General features: G+C 39.9%; 1 protein-coding gene across 1 annotated transcript in view; it reads right to left on the reverse strand.

Moving 5' to 3' along the window:
• Positions 1–24,635, reverse strand: part of kcnh2b (potassium voltage-gated channel, subfamily H (eag-related), member 2b) — a 340,415-nt gene that overhangs the window by 126,224 nt on the left and 189,556 nt on the right. The window contains exon 3 of the mRNA XM_046062123.1: positions 5,555–5,710. Within this exon, the coding sequence (XP_045918079.1) occupies positions 5,555–5,710 (156 nt within the window). The remainder of the gene's footprint in view (positions 1–5,554; positions 5,711–24,635) is intronic.

A 24,635-nucleotide genomic window follows, 5' to 3' on the forward strand; every position in this document is an offset into this window, starting at 1 on the left:
CAGCGCTATTATGTCAAGATTTCAACGTGTCCACTGTCACTGACACTTCCCCCTTTCAAATAATACAATCGTCTCTGCACATGTAAATATCACTTCATTTCATATCATGCACGAATCTGGCACATTGCACATATTGTTGTTAATTGTCAATTTATATATATATATATATATATATATATATATATATATATATATATATATATATATATATATATATATACATAACATTTAATTATCTGTTAAGCATGTGTAGCATGTGTTGTATAATAAGTAAACAACCTTACACCTTGGTGGATTAGTGTCCCCTCCCAGGCCTAGTTTTCTAGTTTGACATGCACTTTGACATGAATTCTGCCATTTTAGTTTTTAGTGTGCAGCTGAATGGTCTCAATAAGTCTCATAAGCTGCAATCCCTCCTTTTGTTGAGGCTATTGAAAGCTCTGTCTGTAAGTATTATTTAAGCACAGGCCATGGAACAATATCTGGGTAGTATTTTTGTGAAGTATATTTTATAGTGCTGGGCAACAATTACAATTTTTGCAATTAATCGCACGATTTTCTGCGATTAATCGCATTGTTATGCGCAAAATTTAATAATGAATTCTAAAGTAGTGTTTTGCGCACAAATTTAAATGTACTGCTATATGCACAAAAGTGCAGTAACGTGGTTTGCAAACACTTAAAAACAAACAAATAAGGTGCTTTTTACTAGCAGTATTCCCTTTACACAGTAGCAATAAAATATTTCTTGTAAATCTCAAATATAAAAGAATAGCTATTTGCCACTGCCAGGGCATTACCTTTTATCTAGCTTGTTAAAACAAGTTACCATCAGAGTCCAGAGCCATAATCAGAACATCTTAACAGGCACCTTCTGAGCAACAGGTTAACATATATAAATCTGTTTTCTTGTTGGCTTTTGTTCTGAACAGGTATCAGCAGAAACATTTTTCTTTTATCAGGGAGCAGCATAAACACTATGTTCAGTAGCAAGCGTCCCTGTTAGAGTGAGGTGAAGTGGTCGAGCAAAAGGTGCAGCAATAATATCTGGCCTGTTGCCAGATTACGGTGCTTTGATAGCGGCAAAAAATATAAATAAATAAATACTTTGATAGCGGTGCTGAAATAGACCTCAGTCATGACAGCAACAGTTACTCACATAATCACTTCCTCTTTAGTGTTTTTGCAGCACATCCACTAATGTGAGCATGAGAAACACTGCATAATCCATTTGTTGAAGAGAGAGGGAAAAAAAGCTAATGGTTGAAAAAAATGGCTCTGATGCAAAACTTCTTTGCAGACCCCTGCTGTATATTATTACTTCTCTTCTTCTTCTAATGTAAGTATTCAACATAGTGTCTACACTGCCTGAACATAGTGACGAAACACGCTCTGTAGCGCTGTTTGTCCATTTTCAGCTACTGTACAAACATGACAACGCAACGAGGCAATGTCCATGGAAGTGGGGGCCGCACTTATGTAGATATAAATGTCTCATTCTAAGGTAATAAAACCACAATGCATGTAAGGTCTTTACACACCACTGAAAACATAGTTATGGATATTATTTTGCATTTCTTTCAATAGAACCTCAGAAATATTACAGACTGGACCTTTAAAGGTCCAGTTTGTAATATTGTCCTGGTATCTGTCAGTGGTCATACTGGATGCACAAGATGTGATAGTTCATTTTCATTTTCTTCTATGTTAGTCCAGATGAGCCAACCCTCCCAAGATGTAAAATAATGTATTACAGGAGTATGAGACATCATGTAGCACTTAATTTCTTCATGTGGCTGTTGTTTATTAATGAAAAAGTAACAATAATATTCAAAAAAATTTGGTTTTACATAATTTACACAATTTCTTAATATATCTAAAAGAAACCTAATTTCTTGACTGGCAATCTCTTTTATCTCATAGATGACATCTTTGTCCTGTCTCAGGCACCGTAGCTATACTGCTCTCTTGAATTGAATTGTGTACCTATGCACACATGCAAAGAGAATCGTACAATCAATGTCCTACTGCAGATGCTGTTTCCCAGGGTTATCTCTCTGGAACATAAAGTACAAGTTCATGTTCATGAAAAATAGCCTTTCTTAAAACTTGATCTGACACACCCAGGTTTCACAGGAAAAAAATTACTTACCACAACCACCTAGATGTTCACTAAATAAAATCAACAAATGATCCAGGTAAATTAAAGGGACAGTTGTCACTTCTCACCCACTGAACATATTAAGTCCGCTTCATTTATTGAAAATGAAATGTAAATGAACAGAATGTCATATTGGATTTGGATTCAAGCACTGAACCAGTCAAATTATAAATTTTCCAAAATGATGTGTAGATCAACAGTGTAATGCTATTTCTTTTTATTTTGTTTTCTGAACAGTCTGTGCACCTACTGTAAAAAATGAAGGGAACACTTAAATATAACACTCACAGTATGACAGCAAGTCAATTTAACTTATGGGATATCAATCTGTTCAGTTAGGAAGCACAAGCAATTGTGAATCTATGCCACTTGTTTTGGTTCAAGTAAAAGTGACAACAGGTGCACTGGAGAGACAACAGCAAGACAACCCACAAAAAAGGAATGGTTTTGCAGGTGGTGTCCACAGCTTGCTCCTTATCCTTCCTAACTAAGGGCCTTTCCGAAAGTACTTGCTGCTCCCTCCTCCTACACTACTTCTACTGCGTTTGCATGTTAACGTTGAGGGTCTGCCACATTGATTGCCATCCAAAACCAATGAGGGTGGAGTAGTAGTGGGCTATAAAACCCTCCAATGCTGAGTGAGCATCGATGCTGGCTTGTTGAAGGTGTGTAACACCCTTTGTTGCATGATGAAGGACCCTTCTTCAAACTACGTCCCTAAACATGTAGGATTTTTAAAATCCTAAACTTCTCTTTACATTTCTATTTCACAATACACAGGTTAACAACATAGCCTAAAGTTTGTATGTGAAACAATGCTTTTGTCTGATAGAAAATACAACAGAATCTTATTCATCTCATATGAAATTCTTCAGCCAAAACAAAAGTACATAAAACGACAGAATATTAGAATTTAATATTTAAATCTTTTCACATTTTAACAGTTTTACTTGCTTTGCTATTCTTCAGACCATATAATGCTTCAATATAATGTTTGATTTCTAGTTTGTAATGTTGTAGGCCTGGTGGTTTCTTTTAAGACCATTTGTATTTGTGAATGTAATCATTTCCATATAAGATAAAGTGGTTCAACATATATAGTCTAGTCTTTTACAATCAATATAAATCTTATCATAAAAGAATGTGAGGTCTGTTTTTCATAAATTATTAGCTGAACCAGTCAACGTCTTACAGAATTATTATAAAGCTAACCAAAATAATTTGGTACACATAGCCTACAATCATAAAATGAATGGCAAATGGTTTCAGTTTTGTTTTTGCAAAACAAACATTTTTCCTCAAAAATCAATCCTGAATCTTAATGCGACTGTTGTTTGTTTCATAAACGTATGAAAGCAGTGACAGAGAGTGCAGCGGTAACGGCTGATCCTATTTATGCTAGGGAGAGGGAAGTTCATCCGAAAGTTGGCGGCTGTATTTATACCCTCTGCGTTAAGTGAACTCAATTTGGCTGTAAGGACGACTCCGACGAGAGTACACTCCGTGACGGAGTGGAAGTGGCGTGGGTCTAGTTTCAGAAAGTGTTTAGTGTCTAGTTTTGCACTTTGTTAGTGTCCTTGTCACTACTGGTAGCAGGTACCTGCAGCCCATTCAGGCTATACAGGTAGGCAGCTTCTCCAGGATGGCACATCGTCGCAAGAAGGTTTGCTGTGTCTCCCAGCACAGTCTCAAGAGTATGGAGGAGATACCAGGAGACAGGCCGCTACACGAGGAGAGTTGGACAGGGCAGTAGAAGGGCATCAACTTAGCAGCAGGACCGGTATCTACTCGTTTGTGCAAGGAGGAACAGGAGGAGCACTGCCAGAGCCCTACAAAATGACCTCTAGCAGGCTAGCCTGAACTCTCACCAGTTTGCTTTCAGAACCAACAGATCCACAGAGAACTGCTGCTCCACTGCCCTCAACTCAGCCCTCACACACCTCGAGAAAAACAACACCTACATCAGGATTCCAGCTCAGCAGTCAACACAATCTCCCCAATGAAAGTGATTGGCAAACTCAGCACTCTGGGTTTAAATACAACACTCTTCAACTGGATATTGGACTTCCTCACAAACAGACCCCAGTCAGTTCGGATTGGCGGACTCACCTGTGTGCTCAGCCCCCTCCTGTTCATGCTGTACACCCACAACATGGAGAGAACTCTGTTGTGAAGTTTGCGGACGACACCACCAACATCGGCTGGATTTCAAACAACATATCGGGAGGTAATCAATAGTCTTGCTGAGTCGTGTACAGAGAACACCCTACTGCTCAACGTCAGCAAAACTAAGGAGCTGATCGTTGATTTTAGGAAAAAGGAGACAAAGACACAAACTCCTGTCTACATCAGTGGAGCTGAGGTAGAGCAGATGAACAGTTTCAGGTTCCTGGGAATCAGCATCACCTGACATGGTCATCTCACATCTCCACGTGGGTAGAGAGAGCTCAAAAACAGCTATATTTCTTAAGGAAACTTAAGAAGGCCCAGGACCGGAGGGCTCTGCAGCAGGTGATTAAAACTGCTCAGAAGATCATTGGTACCCATCTCCCGAGCATCAGTGAGATCGGTCAGGTGAGGTGCCTACGCAGAGCTCTGCAGGACAGTACCCACCAGCCACAGCCTGTTCACCCTGCAGCCTTCTGGGAAGAGATATAGAAGTTTCTGCTGCCACACCACCAGACTTCTGAGCAGCTTTTCTCCCAACCTATCAGACTCTTAAACTCTAATTCATCCTCAGCACTGCTCCAGTGATGATAGTGTATTTCTGTTTAACATTTTTCATAATTGCTTTCATATATATCGCTTTTATGTATATTGTCTTCTACGTAGCAGAAGGGAGATCTAAACTCAATTTCCATCTACAATCTGTTGTATTGTGACAAATAAATCTCCCTTGTACCATGTATTCGTGAGAATATTTCTGACCAAGTTGTCAGAAACAGACTCCATGAGGGTGTCATGAGGGCTCGAAGTCCTCTAGTAATATCTGTGCCCACAGCCCAGCCCTGTGCAGCTCGATTGGCATTTGCCAGAGAACACCAGAATTGGAAGGTCTGCCATTGGTGCCCTGTTCTCTTCACAGATGACAGCAGGTTCACACTGAGCACATGTGACAGACGTGACAGAGTCTGGAGACTCTGGAGAAATGTACAGTAAAGATGTCGAACTTTGAACAGTTTTGTTCATTGAGATATGATGTTTGAGTGTAAATTCAGTGGTGGGAGTGTGGGACAACAGGGATGAACAAGAATAAAGGAACACATTAAGTCTCAGGTAAAAAGTGTCAGCAATTGACTCCTCAGTCTCCTCTTTGCAAAACTGGTTAAACCCGACCTGTTTGGCATAGAACAGAGAAGAACAAACAAAGAAATTAGGACATTCAGTAGATACCGGTGACAAGCCAGGTGGGCAGGCGGTGGTTGAGCTCCTCTTTGTGGCCTCGAAATGTCTCCTCTGTCATGACCTCGAAGTTGAGGATGAACATTATCACCAAGCCATCCTCGTTCTTCACTGGCACCACATCCACCACACACAGGAAGCAGTGACCTGTGTGGGAAGAGAGATAGATAAAGCTCAAAGATTGTCTTTGGGGGAAGCTTTTATCCCGGACCTCTTACAGTACCAAATGTGTATATGGCTTTAGAATTGGGAATAAAACCTCCAGCACAAGCGTGCAATTCCAAATACGTCTGTGTGCAGAAACACAGTCGTACGCAGTCACAGATGCATACACACTGTGAATGTGAGCATATATGCTAAACAGGCCAACTTTCTCTCTCTATCTCTCTCTCTCTCTCTCTCTCACACACACACACACACACACACACACACACACACACACACTTACACACACAATTTTCATTCTCTCATTAAATGTTCATCTGTGCTTAATCAGCTCACACACTGTTCTGAATATGAGGCCAGGCACGTTTTCTAATCTGCCACATCAGTGCTAAAACAGCTAAGTATGTGTGAAATTAGACCAGGTCTCTCTCTGGACACACTGCGCATACCAGCTAGACTGGAAGTGAAAAAAAAAAAGATGGTTTTGACACAAGGACTTTGAATCTTCATAGCATCAAAATACACACACAAAAAAGGTATTGTCATCTTTTTGTTTTTGTCATCAACACTGCAAATTAACTGGAGTAGACAAAACTGATACTACTGAGACACAATTTGAGTATTTGCCACATTTTTAACATTCAGTGGAGATTATCTGGAAACATACGGAAATAATCTAGATAAAAATAATGTTTTAAAAATTTATATCCCTCCTCTTTTCCATTGTACAGCAGAAGTAAAATGGATACTTAAATCTCCAGCAAATGAATGCTGGACCCTTGTTCAGGAAAGTCAGTATCACCTGCACACTGAAAATAAGTAAACAACTACAAAATATCCAGAGAAACTCAAATGGTAAGTTTAAAATAATTAAACTATCCTTAAATCACACACTACAGTTAAAAGCGAGATAAAACTGCAACATAAACATTACAACATATACAAAGTCAAAATGCAGATCCAGGTCATATGGTACAGGAAAGAAGGATTTTGTCCCATAAGATTTAATACTTTACAGCATGTTTAAACAGAACTGCTTCTCAGTGACACAAAAATTAACAGACAGCAAATAAAACGACTATAATTTACTCTCAAATATGAGAAATGCATTTACTATGATTTCTGAAGTATCAGGCAGCCATAATCTGTCCTTCTAGACCATACAACTCCTTGTCCTAATAACAATATTTTTAAAACCAAGCTACAATGAAATGCATCCAGTTTGCAATGTCAAAATAAAGGCTTATGCTGTGCATCAGCTTTTTGAAAATTTAAGAAAGCTGTTTAGTTTGTCATTGAATGCCAAATTTGTTTCCTTCGAGCATGGACGCACTGGGCACTGCCTAAAGTGGCCTTTTGAAGTTAAAAAGTCCTTCTCACATTTCCCAGCGTACCTGGCTCTGATCCGTCCCGTCTCTGTCCTGGACAATGATAGTCAGTGATCGGTCTACAAATGGCAGCCACAGCTGTTTTGGCAGTGTGGATTGTATGCAACCTAATGTACAACGTTTCTACTGCATGCCTGCCTCAGTCACCCACCCGGCTGTCATTCATCTCACATCATCACTGGAGAGTGGGCCGAAATCCGATTGGACAACAGCATAATCCCAGCACAGGAGGGGAATGAAATATGAAACACAGGGAAAACTAAAGGATTACACCATCTGGCCATATCTAGCAGCGTGTGTGTATGTGTGTGTGTGTGTGTGTGTGTGTGTGTGTATGTGTGTGTGTGTGTGTGTGTGTGTGCGCGCGCGCCTGTGTGTGTGTGTGTGTGTGTGTGCACATGCAAGCTTATGTGCCCATGTGTAGGTAGATGCCCAGTCTGATGGTCACTCTTATGCTACAGGGTCATGTCCATTCAAGTTTTTTCTATAATAGTTGAATTTGCAGCCTTTTTAATCACTGAAGGTGTGGCTGCATCAAGCCTAAAGCTGCTTTACACAGCTCTGCAGCCACCTGCCCAGCCAGGAGGAACTTGCAGACATGCAACACAGGTTTTCAAGCTTTGTTGCCTATGTTTGTATAACAAGATTTTGTCAACTGAAATCATGTTTCACGAATGACCTTCCCAGCTTCATCCCTAGATGGTCATTCATGCATTTATATCATCTCAGTAAGATTATTGTAATTCATTTCATCTAGGGTTAAGCCCTCATGCCTTCAGCTAGTACAAAATGCAGCTGTTCTGCTTTTAACAAATACTAGAAGATCAGAAAATCAGAAAGGGGGCTGCATAGTGGTGCAGTGGTTAGCACTGTCCTCAAAGTAAGAAAGTCTTGGCTTCAAACCTTGGTCCTCCCAGGCCTTTCTGTGTTTGCATGTTCTCCCTGTGTCTGTGTGGGCGCTCTGGCTTCCTCCCACTGTCCAGAGACATGCAGGCTAGGTTAACTGGTGATTCTATGTAAACATGGTGTTCCATGTAAACAGATACACAGTTTAAAATGAAAACACTGATGTAATAACATTTCTCATATTACTTTGTCAATCTGATTAAATTGGAATCCTGGAATCCTTCACGGATTCTAACTCCTGTCACATGAACAGCAATCTGAGGCAGACTTCCAGCACAGGTCCTATAGACGGCTTTCATTTTAGATCCCATGTTGCTAGGTGGATTATATTCTGAAACTGGTGCACATGTATTCATGGAAGACAATGCCTTAGAATGCAACAAATACATGTTGGTATTATTACAGGCTGTGTCCCAGACATTAAACCTGCAACTCTTCATCTAAAAGCTGCTGAGAAACAGGACAGACTGATTTGTGTTTTGGGGATGACAGATGTGATTTGTACAAACACACATGTGCATGCACGCACATGTGCACAGTACAATGTAGGATTAAATATCAAAAGAGGATTTAGTTTCAGTTGATTGTTTTAATAAATTATAATACAATGTATTTACTGTAACGTGTGACTCCGCAATGCTCACTCGGTTATGTTTCACTTCTCTGATTGTGTGTTTTACATTTGTTTTATACATGTATGTACAATAATCATGCATGCATGACCGCGTTGCATATATACATTAATGCATTAGTGCAGTGTACACTGTGTGTTCTACTGTACTGTAGACACAGTCTTTGTGTGTCCCCTGAATTTGGCAGAGAGACGAAAAGGATAAAGAATACATATTTTAGGCACATCAGACCTGATCATTAGTTGTTGACCATCATCCTTTCACTGTCTACTATAGAAGGGTCTGAAATGAATTGAGCTCTGAGGTTAACAGGGCAAATGCCATTACATCTAAATGCTGCCCTTGGATGTATTCCAATTCAGCGTGTACCAACTGATAATCTGATTCAGTGTTGCTGATTTACAAAGCTCTGGGAGATTATCACAATGCACTAAAACACATCCAAAAAAAGCACAGAGTGAAAACTGCTGATAGTCATGTGATCACACAACACAGCCAAACAGACTACCAAACTTCATATATAAAGGACTACTCAGGTGTATGGGGGATGCTGATCATTACTTAAAAGGGTTGGTACCAAAATCTTAGATAGCTCTGTCTAATGTGTATACTACTGATTTAGCGATTGAGTAATTGAGACACTAAGACCTTGTATCAGTTGTCAGGCTGGCTTATTTGGGGGATGTAGGGTTATGTATAATAATATGAAACAAGATATGTATGTAGAATCACACTGTTTTACGTGAAGACTGCATTTAATTTTAGGATATTCATCATCAAGATGATGTAAAAGAAAAAAAGAGGTAAAGTGAGGATCAATGAATCAATTAACAATGAATCCTCCAAAGTTAGTCATGGAGTTCCACAAGCTTCTATGCTTGGACCCATCATCTCCACCTCATACAGTATATGCTTCCTTTAGGCAATATTATTAGCAAACACAAACACATTCATTGCTATACAGATGATCTATCAAGTCAGATGAAACCAATCAGTTAGCTAAACTTCAAGCATCTGGATGACCTGGAATGTTTTGAATTTAAACTGTGACAAAACTGAAGTTATTGTTATTATTGGCCCCAAACTGAGGTGTTTGGGGCCAAGTACAATAGCTTGAATATATACGTAGTTACTCTAAATGGAGTTGCCAAATCTTGGATTTATCTTAGACCGGGATGTGTCCTAACTCCATCATACAGCAAACTTTAAGGACTGCCTTTTTTCCACCTATGTAACCTTACAAAAATCAGGCACGTGGCCCCAATAATTTCCTTAAGACTTTCTAGTTGATCCAGAATGCAGCAGCACACGATAAGAACCTTTCTGCATTAGCTCCCTGTAAAATCCAGAAAATAATTTAAAATCCATCTCCTCACCTACAAATCCCTTGGTCAAGCCACCATCATTTTTAAAGAGCTCATAGTCCCCTATTACCCCACTAGAACACTGCACTGAGCTCCTCTCTGCTCCTCTCCCTTTCAATCTGTCTTGTCCCATTACTGTATGTTACTACAATTACTCATCATCTTCCCTCTCCCATAGTTTTGTGTTTTCTCGTCTCTCTCAGGTTTAATATCTATGATCGCAAGCCACCTAATGCCCCCATGTTCATGCTAAGCATCCGCTGCTACAATTACTGTTATTAATATTAATAATATCACCACTGCAGGTACATTACTATTACTTCAAATCTCTCTGTGGAATTTGCATTGTGCTACTGTTCGTTCTCTTTCCTCTCTCTCTTTCTCTCGCTACCCAATAAGTCGAGGCAGACAGCTTCCTATCCCGAGTCTAGGTTCTGCTTGATGTTTCTGCCTGCAAAAAGGGAGTCCTTGCTACTGTCTCCAAGTAATTGCTTATTTAGAGGGACACAGAAGGAAGGCTTACAGTAGTTGTTCAGGAACATCTTTCTTCCAGTTTAGCTGAAGATGAGAGAGGGTTATAAACAGGGATATGGCTGCCCCAAAGCAAACTTATGTCAAACCACATACTGTACATCTCTGAAGCTGAAAGATTCCTCCAATGGGAGAACTCCCAAAAACATCAAGGAGGTTTTAGCATCTCTCGTCTCCTTTTAACTCTCTTTTCAACCTGAGAAAAATTAACAGATGAACCAACACTTTCCACTCTGTCTGCCTTTTCTGCCACACAGTATCCTGCAATGTGGATTAAAACTCTGTATCATAATCTCTGCTATAGAACAAGTGGATTAAAGGGGAAAAGATTAGCGTTCAATCAACCAGCTCCTCTCTCCTGAAGTGAAGTGAAAAGTTAAGAAGGGCGTGCTTAGAAATAAAATAACCTTAAAAAATAAATTCAATCTCAGAGTTGTATATTTACACTACACAGTATAGTATATATATAGAATTTTTTTTTTTATTACAGCATGCATTATTATATATTCTTATATAGATATCTTTCTATAAACATGTACAGTATAGTATGTATTTAACACACTATAGCCAAAATAATTTAGTAATGTTATAATTTCATTTATGATTTTATTGTTGTTTTTATGGTGTTTCTGTTTGTCGCTTTAGTTATTTTTCTTCTTCTAAATACAATTTCATAGAAATACATAACACTAGAGAAAAAACTGCATGCATGCAATACTGCATCATACTGGAGATATTAAATGTCCAAAGAACTTGGCAGTAAGCAGCAGACACAGTTATTTTTAGGTTGTTCACCCACAGCATACAGACACTTAATGAGTGACTGGTGTCAGACATACATCTTTCAGGTCAAAAGCATCATTGTCCATCATCACTACTTCTACTATTACTGAATGCTATTTACTGATGACTGACTGACAAATGACTATCTTTAAAAGATTTTACTATGTCACACAAATTCAGCATAGGCACCAAAATACTATATCAACACCATCTGGAGCATTGGCACTCTGTACACCTATGCAACCACTCCCTCTAGTGGATGACATGCTAAAATCACCACTCTCACTGTGTAAGAACCTTTACAAAGACACTTTAGAACAAACCAGCCACAAATAATGTTTTGCCAAGAGCAAATTCAAGAAACTGACAGTTGAAAAAGGGAGCATGGCAACTTTGCAGATCACTATACGTCCAGCTCTGTTAGACATCAGTTTTCACATTGATGAAAGAGAGTGTCACTCGTTGTTACTATCTATCCCAGACAAAGTGCGGGGGGACATGTAAGTGGATGAGGATGTGTTTCCCCTCAGCTGCTCTGTTCTGTATATCACACACACACACACACACACAGACAGTTTGAGCAATAGCAGAGCAAATCTAAGCACAAGCTGGGGCAATTTGAGGGGAGGGTTTTTTTAGGGAAAGCATTACAGAATCTGACAAAGTTAGTTAGTCCATCTCCAAATGTGGTCCAAGTGATTGGATGTAAATATGTCTTGGGTGCATTCACACCTTTACTAAGAGCTGTGTACTTGTGACCGGCAAGATGCACGTTAATGGTGTAAACAGGGCCAAAGCGACACAGGGAAATGAAAAAGGAACAGAGTCTCATTCACAAACACATTACTCCGCTCCATCACTCTTTGGCTGAAAAAAACAAGTGCAGATCTTTATATCCACTGAGACAGCTTTAAATATTCTACAGGCTGGTTGGCTGCAGGCCAACTGGCGAAGCTTGTTACTTTCTATATTCAGAGCCACAGAAAGCCTGCTTCAATCCAAAACACTCAGCAGACAATCGCACTTGAAAGTGGCCTGGATGTGTCATTCATCACAAGGCAAATACAGTGTAGTTGCAAATACACCTTCTCAAAACCGTAACTAGGTACCATGTGGGGATTACAAGAACTGTGATTGGCTGCTTGTGTTTTTGTTTATGATGGTGGCGGAGATTATTAATAGTGAAGTCAATGCTAAGAAAGTTGAAGAAAGACTCTCTGCTCACCTTGAACCCAGTTTTGTCACAGTGAACACAGAGATTCACAGAGATTAGCCCACTGTCTGTGGGGACATGGCACAATCACATACAATACATATTGTTGTAGTTAGTGCCATCAATCAACAGGTGAAATCCAACACTAAACTAAAAATCAAAACCTGTGCTTGGGTATCTTTGGCAGGACTTCTGTTAATCAGTTGCAGGGTTGTTTTTTCATGAGTCGGTGATGTTAAACATTTTAAAGTGACATGCTCTAAATAAAGCAGTGAATCATTAAATCATTTTTACTTTTTCTGTTTTTACAATGTATAGCTCGTAGCTCTTGCTAAGTGACCATCAATTACAGTGGACTGTATACTCAACTATACAGTGGACTATATAGTGTTTAGGAAATGAGTTTAGACACATTGACCTCCCTGGAAATGAGCATGAGAAAGGGAATTTCCACTTGGACATGAAGAGTAATGTCTCGTTTTACAAGTCACATCAACATGCCCTGACCAACTTCACCTTGAGTCATTCTTGTGGGGGAATCCTTCTGCATCCCTTACCGTGATATCTTTCTGAGACAGTCAGCTGCCACTATATGCTTCAGAAATGCATCTCATTCATGCACTGGACTTAATAACCTATGCATTAATCACCATGGAAGCACAAGAAATACACAGTTTACCTAATTTTAACTGTGTTATTTGCTCTGTGTAATTATTGCTGTTACTGGTTCTAGTAATTATCATAATTGTTATGCCCACTTGATAACAAATACTTTACAGAAAGGCATGTGGTAAACTAAACATAAGATAATTGTCATGTTATCAGGGAAAGGATCCCAGGGGTCTTAATGACGTTGTTCTGTAATGAAGTTTGTTAGTCTCCAGGCTGAAGTCATTATGTAATCTTCCATGTACATCACTGAAAACTGGTCCTCATAAACCACTAGGTGGCAGGGTAACAGCTTTTTCCTTTGTTTTTTGTTTTGTTTTTTTACAATTACTAACTCAAATTTTTATTATATCGACTAAATATTATCATTATTATTATTACTAATCATATTCTCATGAATATTACTATAATTATCAGTTCCATTATTAATTTTCTGTACCACTGCTACTTTCTGAGTGGATATTGTGTTGACTGCAATAAGTCAACGTGAACTAAACTGTGGATCACCTTTTGAATTGCTTTGAGACAAAATGCATTCAATGACCATGTCTTTAAAACTTGATGAACTGTCTTCTCACTCAAACTCAGTTCTCTTTGAATTACACTCCATTTGCACGTTTACATACTACTGTCTAAACTGTTAAATGTAAGAAAGAATATAAAGAAATAAAAATGCATTTACTTCTAATTGGTAAACTGAGAGCCTTATTTCATTCCTTGATTTCCTCTATGAAAGACTTGAGGACAGCGGGCAGGTGAGGTAGAATCCAAAACACTTTGTAATTGTATGGGGTAATGTTGCATTTCACCACTTTCCTCCAGTGACAGTGTGGTTTATAGTCCATCAAAGGATAGTATCACTTTCCCACCAATCTTACTCTCCCCACTCCTCAACCCCAAAGAGGAAAGATTTTCCTCATGGAGCCACAAGCCTCATGATCAGCTGTCCCTCTTGGACACAATGGATTGTGGATGTCTGTAGACTCACAGGGATGGATCGGGCATATAGCTCTTTCCCTGGTGTATTGCAGGAAAGGATATAAGGTGTGATGTTGCTTAAAATCTGTGGCCAAATGCATACGAAAGGGTTGACTAGCACTGTTGTATTTCTATATCTGTGGCTCTCCTCCACTTGTATGTGCAGTAAAAATGTATAGTTTTGTATTGCATTGCTGGAATTTCATTAGTTTCATTTTGTGAACTTGGAACTACTCTATACACAAATGGCCACAAAGAGACACAAAACAATCGCAAAAAGTTGCTACACGACCAGAAAGAGCTGCAAAATGACCACAAAGAGAGCCTAAACGACCACAGAGTTGAGGGAGCATAACGTTCACCACGGCATCTCCAGACTCTTTCATGTCTGTCAGATGTGCTCAGTGTGACCCTGATCTCATCTGTTAAGTGTGTTCAGTCTACTTTAGTGCACTAATGTGGTAAGCAAGCCATTAAATGATTAGGTGATGAAGCTCAAACTAAATAAAGAGTTCTTCTGATGTGTTTTCTTGTTGTTTTTTTTTTACATGTAGGTTTGTTTTTGACAATGAATTAGTAAACTAATAATTGGATTTATGTATATAGGTGGATCGATATCATTGTTGAGGAGAAAAAAAACAGAATGAGAAGACAAGTTTAATTTCCTGTCCAAAGCTGCCATCATTAAATAAGATGATGGTTCCCATCCTCCTCTGTCCCTGTCTGCCGGACATTCCTGCACTCTCACTGTTTAAAGACAGACAGGAATGTACATTAAAATCCCTGTGGATGAACCTCAGAGAGTCAAGTAGAGATAAAAATGACTTTCCGAGTGTTTCTACTTGACCAAAACATCTCAGACCTCATAGTTTGTATTAAACACAGAACATTCACAGATCAGAAAAGGATAATAGAGTTCACGTGCAAAAACTTGAATCCAGAGCAGCACAAACCGCACAGTAAAATCAAGGTCACACAGATGTGCTGTATACACAAGCCAGACAGTGTGTGCAAGTGTGTGAGAGGGCCCAGGTGGTGGAAGTAATGCCAATTGGAGGTCAGTTGGGGTTATTTAAATAGATGAGACGAGCTTATTTGAATGGAAAATACTCCGGGTGTACATCGTTTTCATGGTCCTTGATAACGATAAGAGCACATGATGGGCAGTTGGCAGACATGACTCGAGATTTGCATAAAAACAAGCAACCACTTAAAATACATACTGTACTGTGTCTAGTATGGGCTATATGTACACTCCGTGGCCACTTCATTAGGTACACCTTGCTAGTACCGGGTTGGATCCCCCTTTTCCTTCAGAACTGCCTTAATTCTTTGTGGCATACTTTCAACAAGGTGTTGGAAACATTCCTCAGAGACTTTGGTCCATATTGACATGATAGCATCACACAGTTGCTGCAGATTTGTCGCCTGCACATACAGGATGCAAATCTGCTGTTCCACCACATCCCAAAGGTGCTCTATTGGATAGAGATCTGGTGACTGTGGAGGCCACTGGAGTACAGTGAACTTATTGTCATGTTCAAGAAACCAGTTTGAGATGACCTGAGCTTTGTGACATGGAGCATTATCCTGCTGTTGCAGCTGAAATCAACGACTCATCAGACCAAGCAACGTTTTTCTGTCTATTTCAGCCTGTGTGAATTGCAACCTCAGTTTCCTGTTCTTAGCTGACAACAGTGGCCCCCGGTGTGGTCTTCTGCTGCTGTAACCCATCTGCTTTAAGGTTCGATGTGCTGTGCGTTCAGAGATGGAATTCTGCATACCTTAGTTGTAACGAGTGGTTATTTGAGTTACTGTTGCCTTTCTGTCATCAACCAGTCTGCCCCTTCTTCTCTGACCTCTGACATCAACAAGGCATTTTCATCCACACAACTGCCGCTCTCTGGATATTTTCTCTTTTTCGGACCATTCTCTGTAAACCCTAAAGATGGTTGTGCGTGAAAATCACAGTAGATCAGCAGACCAGCCCGTATGGCACCAACAACCATGCCACGTTCAAAGTCTCTTAAATCCCCTTTCTTCCCCATTCTGATGCTCGGTTTGAACTTCCACATCTACATGCCTAAATGCAGAGTTGCTGCCATGTGATTGGCTGATTAGCTATTTGTGTTAAGAAGTAATTTAAAAGGTGTACATAATAAAGTGGCCAGTAAGTGTATATGTTGTATTTAAGTATGAATTAATACATGTATCTCAGATCTGTTTTTCTTTAAATAGTGATCTCCCTCTCCATTTTCTTTGCTGTGATTTCTTTGTGTGCACTTTTCTGCCTGTTATGTTGGCCTCTCCGTCTATCTCCCACTCTTTAACTCCCTCTCTCTGTCTTTAAATGTGGTTATGTAAGATCTCAAGATTTCTCAGGAGTATAGGCTGCTGAAGTGTCTTCACCTCCCTGTCCATTTCCAGCAGGAAGGTGAAGGCTTCCCCAAGCCTTTCTTTCCACAACAGAGCGGGAAGACTCCTCCCCTCCAACCACCAAAACCGCCACAATCCACAAAAGCAGTTTTCCAAAAGGGGGATGCTTGTGAATGCACCACAAGTCCACTGTTGTTTGCTGTCATGCTCCTTCACCAGCTGGCCCACTTAAAAACACAATCAGTAATTGTCTACTCTGTATGGAGCTAAGCCACTTTGAAGCACAGTTTATAATTGCTGGGCTGATGCTCTGTGTTTTGGGTAAGCAGCAAGATAAGTGGTTTTGGCAAATGGGCAACAGAGCTTGTTAAGTGTAATGAACCAGTCACCTTTACAGCAATCTGCATTAGGTGATAATAAGGCGACGCGGGGGCTTTAAAAAAAAAGCTGATGAGGAGTGGCCATGATATCAGCATTAATGATGAAGGAACACTTCAACAAACACAGTCCAGCACCTGCTCCCTAATCTTAAAGAGACAGCTTAATAAACTGTGGGAGCTTTGTTGCCTTGGTAACAAAGGAAGAAAGACTCTCAAAGAAAGGGGACTACTGTCGAGGTTTGAGGAGTCAGAGCTTGGTGGAATGTGGTGCTACAGTGCTGCTGAGATGCAAGCAAAGGCAGTGTGTGTGTGTGTGTGTGTGTGTGTGTGTGTGCATGTGTGTGTGTGATACTTTATTGCTGACTGTCACCAGCCGTCAGTTTGTAAGCTGTGTGATGGAAACCATAGTGTAAAAAAGAGCCTGAAGCTCATCTCTTGCAGCTGTTAACTTGATGTGTGACTTGGACAGACACCGGCATCTCCATCTATTTTTCTCCATCCCCTTCCTTCATCTCCTATTCCTCCTCCTCCTCTGTCTGTGGCCAGAGGGTGAAGCTAGCATGAGTGATGCTAGAACTCCACATATATCTAACTCTGCTCACATTTACATGAACAAACACGCACACACACACACACACACACACACACACACACACACACACACACAGAGGAAACAAGGACTAACAAGACCTGCTGTGTCTCCCACCCTGGAGAATTTTTATTTGGATGGCTCCGCAGCTCAGCTGTTTATCAGAACTAAGAGGAGAGAGCACATTAGTTCAATATTGGAGATGAATGCTGCAGTATTTTCCAGTAATATTTAGAATTGATTTAAGGTCCACTATCCCTGTTTTTTTCCGCTCAGAAGAACTTGGTGCATGTACTTTCTTTGTTGTAAAGCATTTTGAGCTGCATTTCCTGTTTGAAAGGTGCTATGCAAATACATTCTATTATTATATTATGATCAGTGCTTGAAGTGGGCCGGAACGCCGCAGTACCTGCACCTTTTCTTGCGTACCGGGACTTCGCCCAAGCTGCCGGTACTCTCCTCTGCCCTCTCCATATCAGATTCTCTGGGCGCTACGTGGCTCTCACCTGCTCCCGTTCTCTTTGCCTGCTAATCTCCGTCGGCGGAGAGAGACGAGGGAGAAGAGAAGCTCGGCGCCCTCAAGCAGCCATGTGCTGAATGTCGCTCGTCAATGTCACTTGTCGTGAACCAACCAATCACAGCCTGGATGGGGCAGGACATTTAAAAGTATTGACAGATAAGTGTCATTTACACTGGGGACGCTGGGGACAGGTCAGGATCAGAATGTCTCTATCACTTTTTGAAAGCTCTTGTTAAAATATTCTGAAAAACAGCAACTAGAAATGTTAAATAACAAATTAAACAATGCACAAAAGGAAAACATGCAATTCAATTGAAATATAGAAGAAAGAAGAAACAAATTTGCATTGTCCAAAAGCTGATTACTGAATTATATTCCATTATATTTTGAATTGTCACCTGTCACCTTAATTTAGTTTCCCTTCATATAAATCAAGACATTTCCTCCATAACAGAAAATGTGTTCAGAATGTAAGAAAGAAGTGGTTAATGCGCAATGTCGTTAATGTTATAATATCTACTAGTTTCATCTTGTGGTTGAGGATAGTGCGCGAGGGGGGGAGTACTGGCCCCTATTTTTTTCCACTTCAAACACTGATTATGATTATTACTGAATGAGTCTGTGTCTCAGGGAAACCATCAGTTCGCACCATCATCTCAGACCACTATCTCCTTCCGTTCTAAATATAGACTGCAAAAAACAAACATTTATACAGTTTAGATATAGTGGTTATTCTTCACAGTCATACCTGCAATGATACAACATGTGACCACATTAGTTCACACCCTCCTCTCAGACCGTGAGGGATGCAAAATATAATGATGTTAAACAAATGCAAAATAAAATAAGTGTAGTTTAATTTAACTGAGTTATTACCATAACTTGCGTTCATTGGTTCTCTTGTCTCTTTAGACTCAAATCTTTTCCACAATAGACATCATTCTCATTGTTTGCATTCTGTCTGTTTAGTCATTGTTTATTTCTTTGATGTATATTTAACCGCATTTATTTCACCTTAGTTAGTTAATAAATTTCACCTAAATCACAGGAACTGTGTGTGTGCATTGTTTAACTCCAGGTCACTGTAACGGAGGTAGGTGGGCTACCACATAAGTATGCCCTGTTTGACATGTCTAATCCATCACAGGATAAGCACAACAATGACTCTACATGTGTACACATACACACACAACATCAGAAAAGCAACAATACACTTATTACAATTATTCTTACACTTATACACATATTCATTCTAAACAAACCCCACATGAAAAACACATTCCACATAATGCGGCAAGTTGCAACTCTGTGATTTTAGAGGGGCTGAAGATACCTTAAAATGTTTCTAAGCCCCCCCCCCCCAATAATAACAAGAAAAATAATAATATAATCATTCATATTAATATAATAAAAATTTGTATTTACTGGCATTAAATAATTGTTCTGGATGTTTCCTCTGCTTCACAATTTAAATCCCTGTTTAGCGCACACACACACACACACACACACACACACACAAACACACACACAGATAAATGGCGAAGGAAGATTGATTCTCCCTGTCTGTCTATAACTGCTGTCACACTTTCCGGGCTTGCTGCGCTGAATGAAAGGTATGGAGCCGGTGTTGATCTGCCTCTGAGCCAGGAACGTTGAAGTAAAAGAGCCTGAACATGTCTGGAGAAAAGCCACAGTCGGCATGCCGGTGTTACCGCATTTATTGCAGGATCTCTGTATGAAAGCTTGTGTTTCAGATAATGCTCTCTCACAAGTTCATGCCTACAGTATGGTTTAAGCATGCATAAGAGCACACACCGTGTTGCAATCTTAAAACTGCACTGCTACTGGTAGCAGAAAACAGGGGTGGACTGGTAATCTGGCATACCAATGCCCAGTGGGTCAACGCACCAACTATTTATTTATATAAGTATTAAAAAAATGTGCCAACAAACACCTGTACCATATTACTAAAATGAATGAATGCTTATGTATTAAGAAAATGCAACTGCCATTTTGAAGCCGACAAATCTGCAGCAACTGTGTGATGCTATCAAGTTAATATGGACCAATATCTCTGAGGAATGTTTCCAACATCTTGATGAAAGTATGCCACAAAGAATTAAGGCAGTTCTGAAGGCAAAGGGGGGTCCAACCCGGTACCAGCAAGGTGTTCCTAATAAAGCGGCCAGTTAGTGTATATCGACTTGCAATAAATATTGAATAAAGACTCAAATGAAGTTTAAAAAAACAAAAGCCTTACAAAAAAGTATTTTCCTTTTCATTGACATACCCCAAGAGATAATAATAATATAATATAAATCTTTATTTGTAGAGCACTTTTCAAAAACAAGTTACAAAGTGCTTTAACAAGTGTAAAGACAATAATACCCAAAAGACAATAATACAAAAACAATACAAGATAAAAGCAAGAAAACACATCAAAACAAATGCCACCATAATGTCCCCCATTGGTTTGTGGAATACCATTCTGAAGCCTCGAATTTGAATATTGGCTGTCGCCATCTTGGTTTTGTGGAATCAAATGTGACCATACCTGGATGACAGGGTGGAGCTGGGGAGGGATCTCAGGCCTCTCAGGTCGCCGTTTAACGACTTGTCAATCAGAAGTTGCCACGCCCTAAGGCATTCCCAGCTTTATCATTTATTTTCCTCTAAATGGGACCATTATTTACAAAATGAACATCATACTTTAATGAAGGACAAAACTAGTTTTGAAACCATAAACTCATTAGTGAGGTAATAAATCAAGTAATAGAAGTAGGGCAAGACCTGAATGTGACGCTCTGGTAAGCGCCTGTTGGCGGAGGAATTGGTACCCGGAAGATGAGATGCTCGATTGTTTGGCGCTGAGTTTGAAATTGAGTTTGAATTAGCGAATATTCTGAATTTGTAGTCGTAGAATTGGGTTTTGTGAGGAACACAGTGCAGGAGGGGCGGGACAAACACCACACCGAGCACGTCCGATCTTGAACGAAACAATGTGCATACTCACCGAGGTGTTTCCTCGCCCACATAATCTCATGAATCCACGTACGGAGAGTCTGTGCACTCATGTTTAAGCCTTCTCTTTATGCAGAGCAAGGGCCAGAGCAAGTAGGCCTACGTACTTTATGGTGACAGTGTCTAAGGTTGTAAGAGTTGGTGAACAAAGGATCAATGGTAGCAAAGGGGTGATTTCTGGAGTTCCTCTTAATGTCAGTATGAGGGAGCTAACGGAGAACCTGAGAGTGAGGGATGGATCAGTTAAGAATGTGAAAAGAATGACAAGAGGAATAGAGAAAACTGAGACTGAAACTGTTTTGGTAGAGTTCGGAGAAAAGGTGATTCCAAAGGAGGTTTACTGTGGCTTTGTGAGATATAATGTAAGAGAATACACACCAAAACCTTTGCGATGTTTCAACTGCCAAGAGTTTGGACATGTAGCTAAAGTATGCAAAGGAAAAAGAAAATGCTTTAGATGTTGGGGTGATCATGAATATGAGAAATGTGGAAAGGGAGTTAGTCCCAAATGTAGCAACCATGGAGGTAATCACAGCGTTGCATATTGGGGATGTGAGGGGTTGAAGCAAGAGGTGGAGGTGCAACAAATTCGAGTAAAGGAAAAAGTATTATATGCTGAGGCAGTTAAGATGGCAGGAGAGAATAAGAAGCATAAGCAGGGAGGATGTAGCAAAGAGCCAGTGGTGGGGAGGAAATATCAAGACGAGAAGAAGGCATGGGTAGAAAAGAAGAAGTTGGTGACATTCATAGCAGGAGTGATAAATGCAACATATGAGATTAAATCTAAAACTGAACGGATTCAGGTCATAGGAAAAGCTGCAGTGCACCATTTGGAACTTAGTATACAGTCAAGTTGATAGTCCTAATACTAATAATTTTAATTCTTCAGTGGAACGCGAGAAGCTTGATAGTTAATGGGAAAGATTTCAAACGCTTTATAGTTAGTAGGGGGGGAAACATTGACATTGTGTGCATCCAAGAATCCTGGTTAAAACCAAACTTGGATTTTGTTCTACATGGACATGTAACTGTGAGGCGAGATAGGATGGAGGGGGCAGGCGGGGGATGTGTCACTTTTATAAAGCAGGGCATTCCTTACAGGATTTTAGGGATAGAAAGAGAACAAGAGTACGTGGTAGTGAAAGTGTGGGCTGAAAGGAAAGAAGTAGCGATTGTGAATTATTATAACCCGTCCAAAAAACTAGAATTAATGAAGCTGGAAGAGATGGAAGGGCAGAATAGTAGTAATATTGTTTGGTGTGGAGATTTTAATGGACATAACACATTATGGGGTAGTGATAGAACAGACACAAATGGTCAGGTGACAGAGTTACTTGATGAAAAGAATTTAGTATGCTTAAATGATGGCGGTAACAATAGGATAGATATATATACAGGAAAAGAATCTGTGCTGGATCTCACTTTGGTATCAAACTCCATGGCATCAGTTTGTGATTAAGATCATAGAGAGAGAGTACAGGGGGGAAATGGATCTTTGAGAAGGCTAATTGGGAGAAATTTCTTGATGTAAGTGATAGATATTTAAGTGAGATTCAGGATGGGATGAACATAGAAACACTGTACAGTAAATTAAAGCAAGGCATAATATTGGCTGCAATAAAATCAATTCCTAAAAGCAAAGGCAGAACAAGGCAGAAAGTAGTACCATGGTGGGATGATGAGTGCAAGGAAGCAGTGAGAGTTAGTTTAAAGAACTCATAACTTTTGATTCAGTACAAGCAAGCAAAGGTGAGGAGGACAATAAGACAGGCAAAAAGAACACAATGGAGGAAGTGTTGTGATTCTATCTGAGGCCCCATCCACACTACTGCGTTTTCGAAATAAAACGGAGACCTTTTGCTACGTTTGCACCTCCCGTCCAGACTATAACGATGAAAATGAAGACCTAAAACGGAGAAGTTTGGAAACGCTGCAGACCCCGTTTTGCGTTTCAAAACTCCAGAGGGCGTTTTAGTGAAGACGTGCCAAAACGGAGGACTTTAGAAACGATGACGCAGCCGCTCACGCTCGGCTCTCTGATTGGGTCTTGCAAAGCAGAAACACAATGCTGCTGACCGGGTTTTTGACATCATATTGTTATTGAAATATTCTGTACCATGCAAATAACACTCATCTGCTTACACTTGTAATGTGCATGTCGCCGTTTACTTTGCAACAACTCCCAGTCTGTTTTCTGCCGCCACACTCCCGTTACATTCAGTAACAGTCGCAGCTGGTTATTGATCCATGCAACAAAAAAAAACTGAATTGGGAGATCATGGATATTGGGAGATCATTGTTTGCAGATGACGGGGCATTGTGGAAAAGAGGGAGAAATGTGTAATATGTAGCAAAAAAAATGCAAGATGGAATTAATCAAGTCGAAAAATAGGGAACAAAACAGGGATTTAAGTTTTCAGTGGAAAAAACTAAAGTTTTATTCTTCACAAGAAAGAAAGTCAGGGAAGGGTATTTGAAATTGTATGGAAATAATTTAGAGAGAGTTGAAAGTTTTTGTTTTTTGGGAGTGTATTTTGATGTGAGATTAACATGGAGGGAGCATATTAGATATGAAGTTGATAAAAAGTGTAAAAAAGTTATAAATGTCATTAGGTGTCTTTCAGGATTGGGGTGGGGAGCTGATGTAGCATCGCTGAAATACATATATAGCCTTAATAAGATCAAGGTTAGACTATGGAAGTATTGTATATGGTTCAGCAGCCAAAACCTGGATGTTTTACAAGCTTGGGCTTTCAGAGTGTGCTTAGGAGCGGTTAGAACATCCCCAGTATGTACTCTCCAAGTTGAAGCAGGTGAAATGCCATTGTGGTTGAGGAGGAAGCAGCTGGGGGCTAATTACTGTGTCAGTCTAAGAGGGCATGGAGATGGCCATCCAGCAAAAAGGGTACTGGAGACATGCTGTGAGAAGGAGACAACACAAAAAACAAGTTTTGGGTGGATCAAATGGCAAAGGATGCAGGAGTATATGATAAAAAGTTTGGCGCAAATGTGGTGTGGCCTGTCAGACCTGTCTGGGAATTAAGATTAAACACAATAATAAGACTGCTGATTTAACTTGTCTACATTATAGCTATAGGGAAAGTAAGTATAAGGAGAGTATTCAGATTTTCACAGATGGGTCAGAGGACATGCATACAGATGCAACAGGGTCTGCAGTTGTTGTTCCTAGGTATCAAGTGGAACTTAGCAAAAGAACATCTGATTTTCTGAGTGTGTTTGCAGTTTAACTGTTGTGGACAGAACAAATTAATAATAAAGTTATATATTAATGAGTAGTGACTCTGTGTCAGTCTAAGCATGAAGACAGGTATAGCTAGAAGTCACCTGGACCTGCTGTATGAAGTCTTATTTATGAACTCAAGAATAGCTAGGCAGGGGAAAAATGTCATATTTTTTTGGGTCCCTGCACACTCAGGAATTCAGGGAAATTAGAAAGCAGATAAGCTGGCAAAAGAAGCAGTTAAAAAAGGAGATGTTGAAGTCAACATAAAATTATCAAAATCAGAGGGGAAAGGCATAGCATGGAGAAGTGTAAA

This window comes from Micropterus dolomieu, linkage group LG01, assembly GCF_021292245.1.
Source record: "Micropterus dolomieu isolate WLL.071019.BEF.003 ecotype Adirondacks linkage group LG01, ASM2129224v1, whole genome shotgun sequence".
NCBI lineage: Eukaryota > Metazoa > Chordata > Actinopteri > Centrarchiformes > Centrarchidae > Micropterus > Micropterus dolomieu.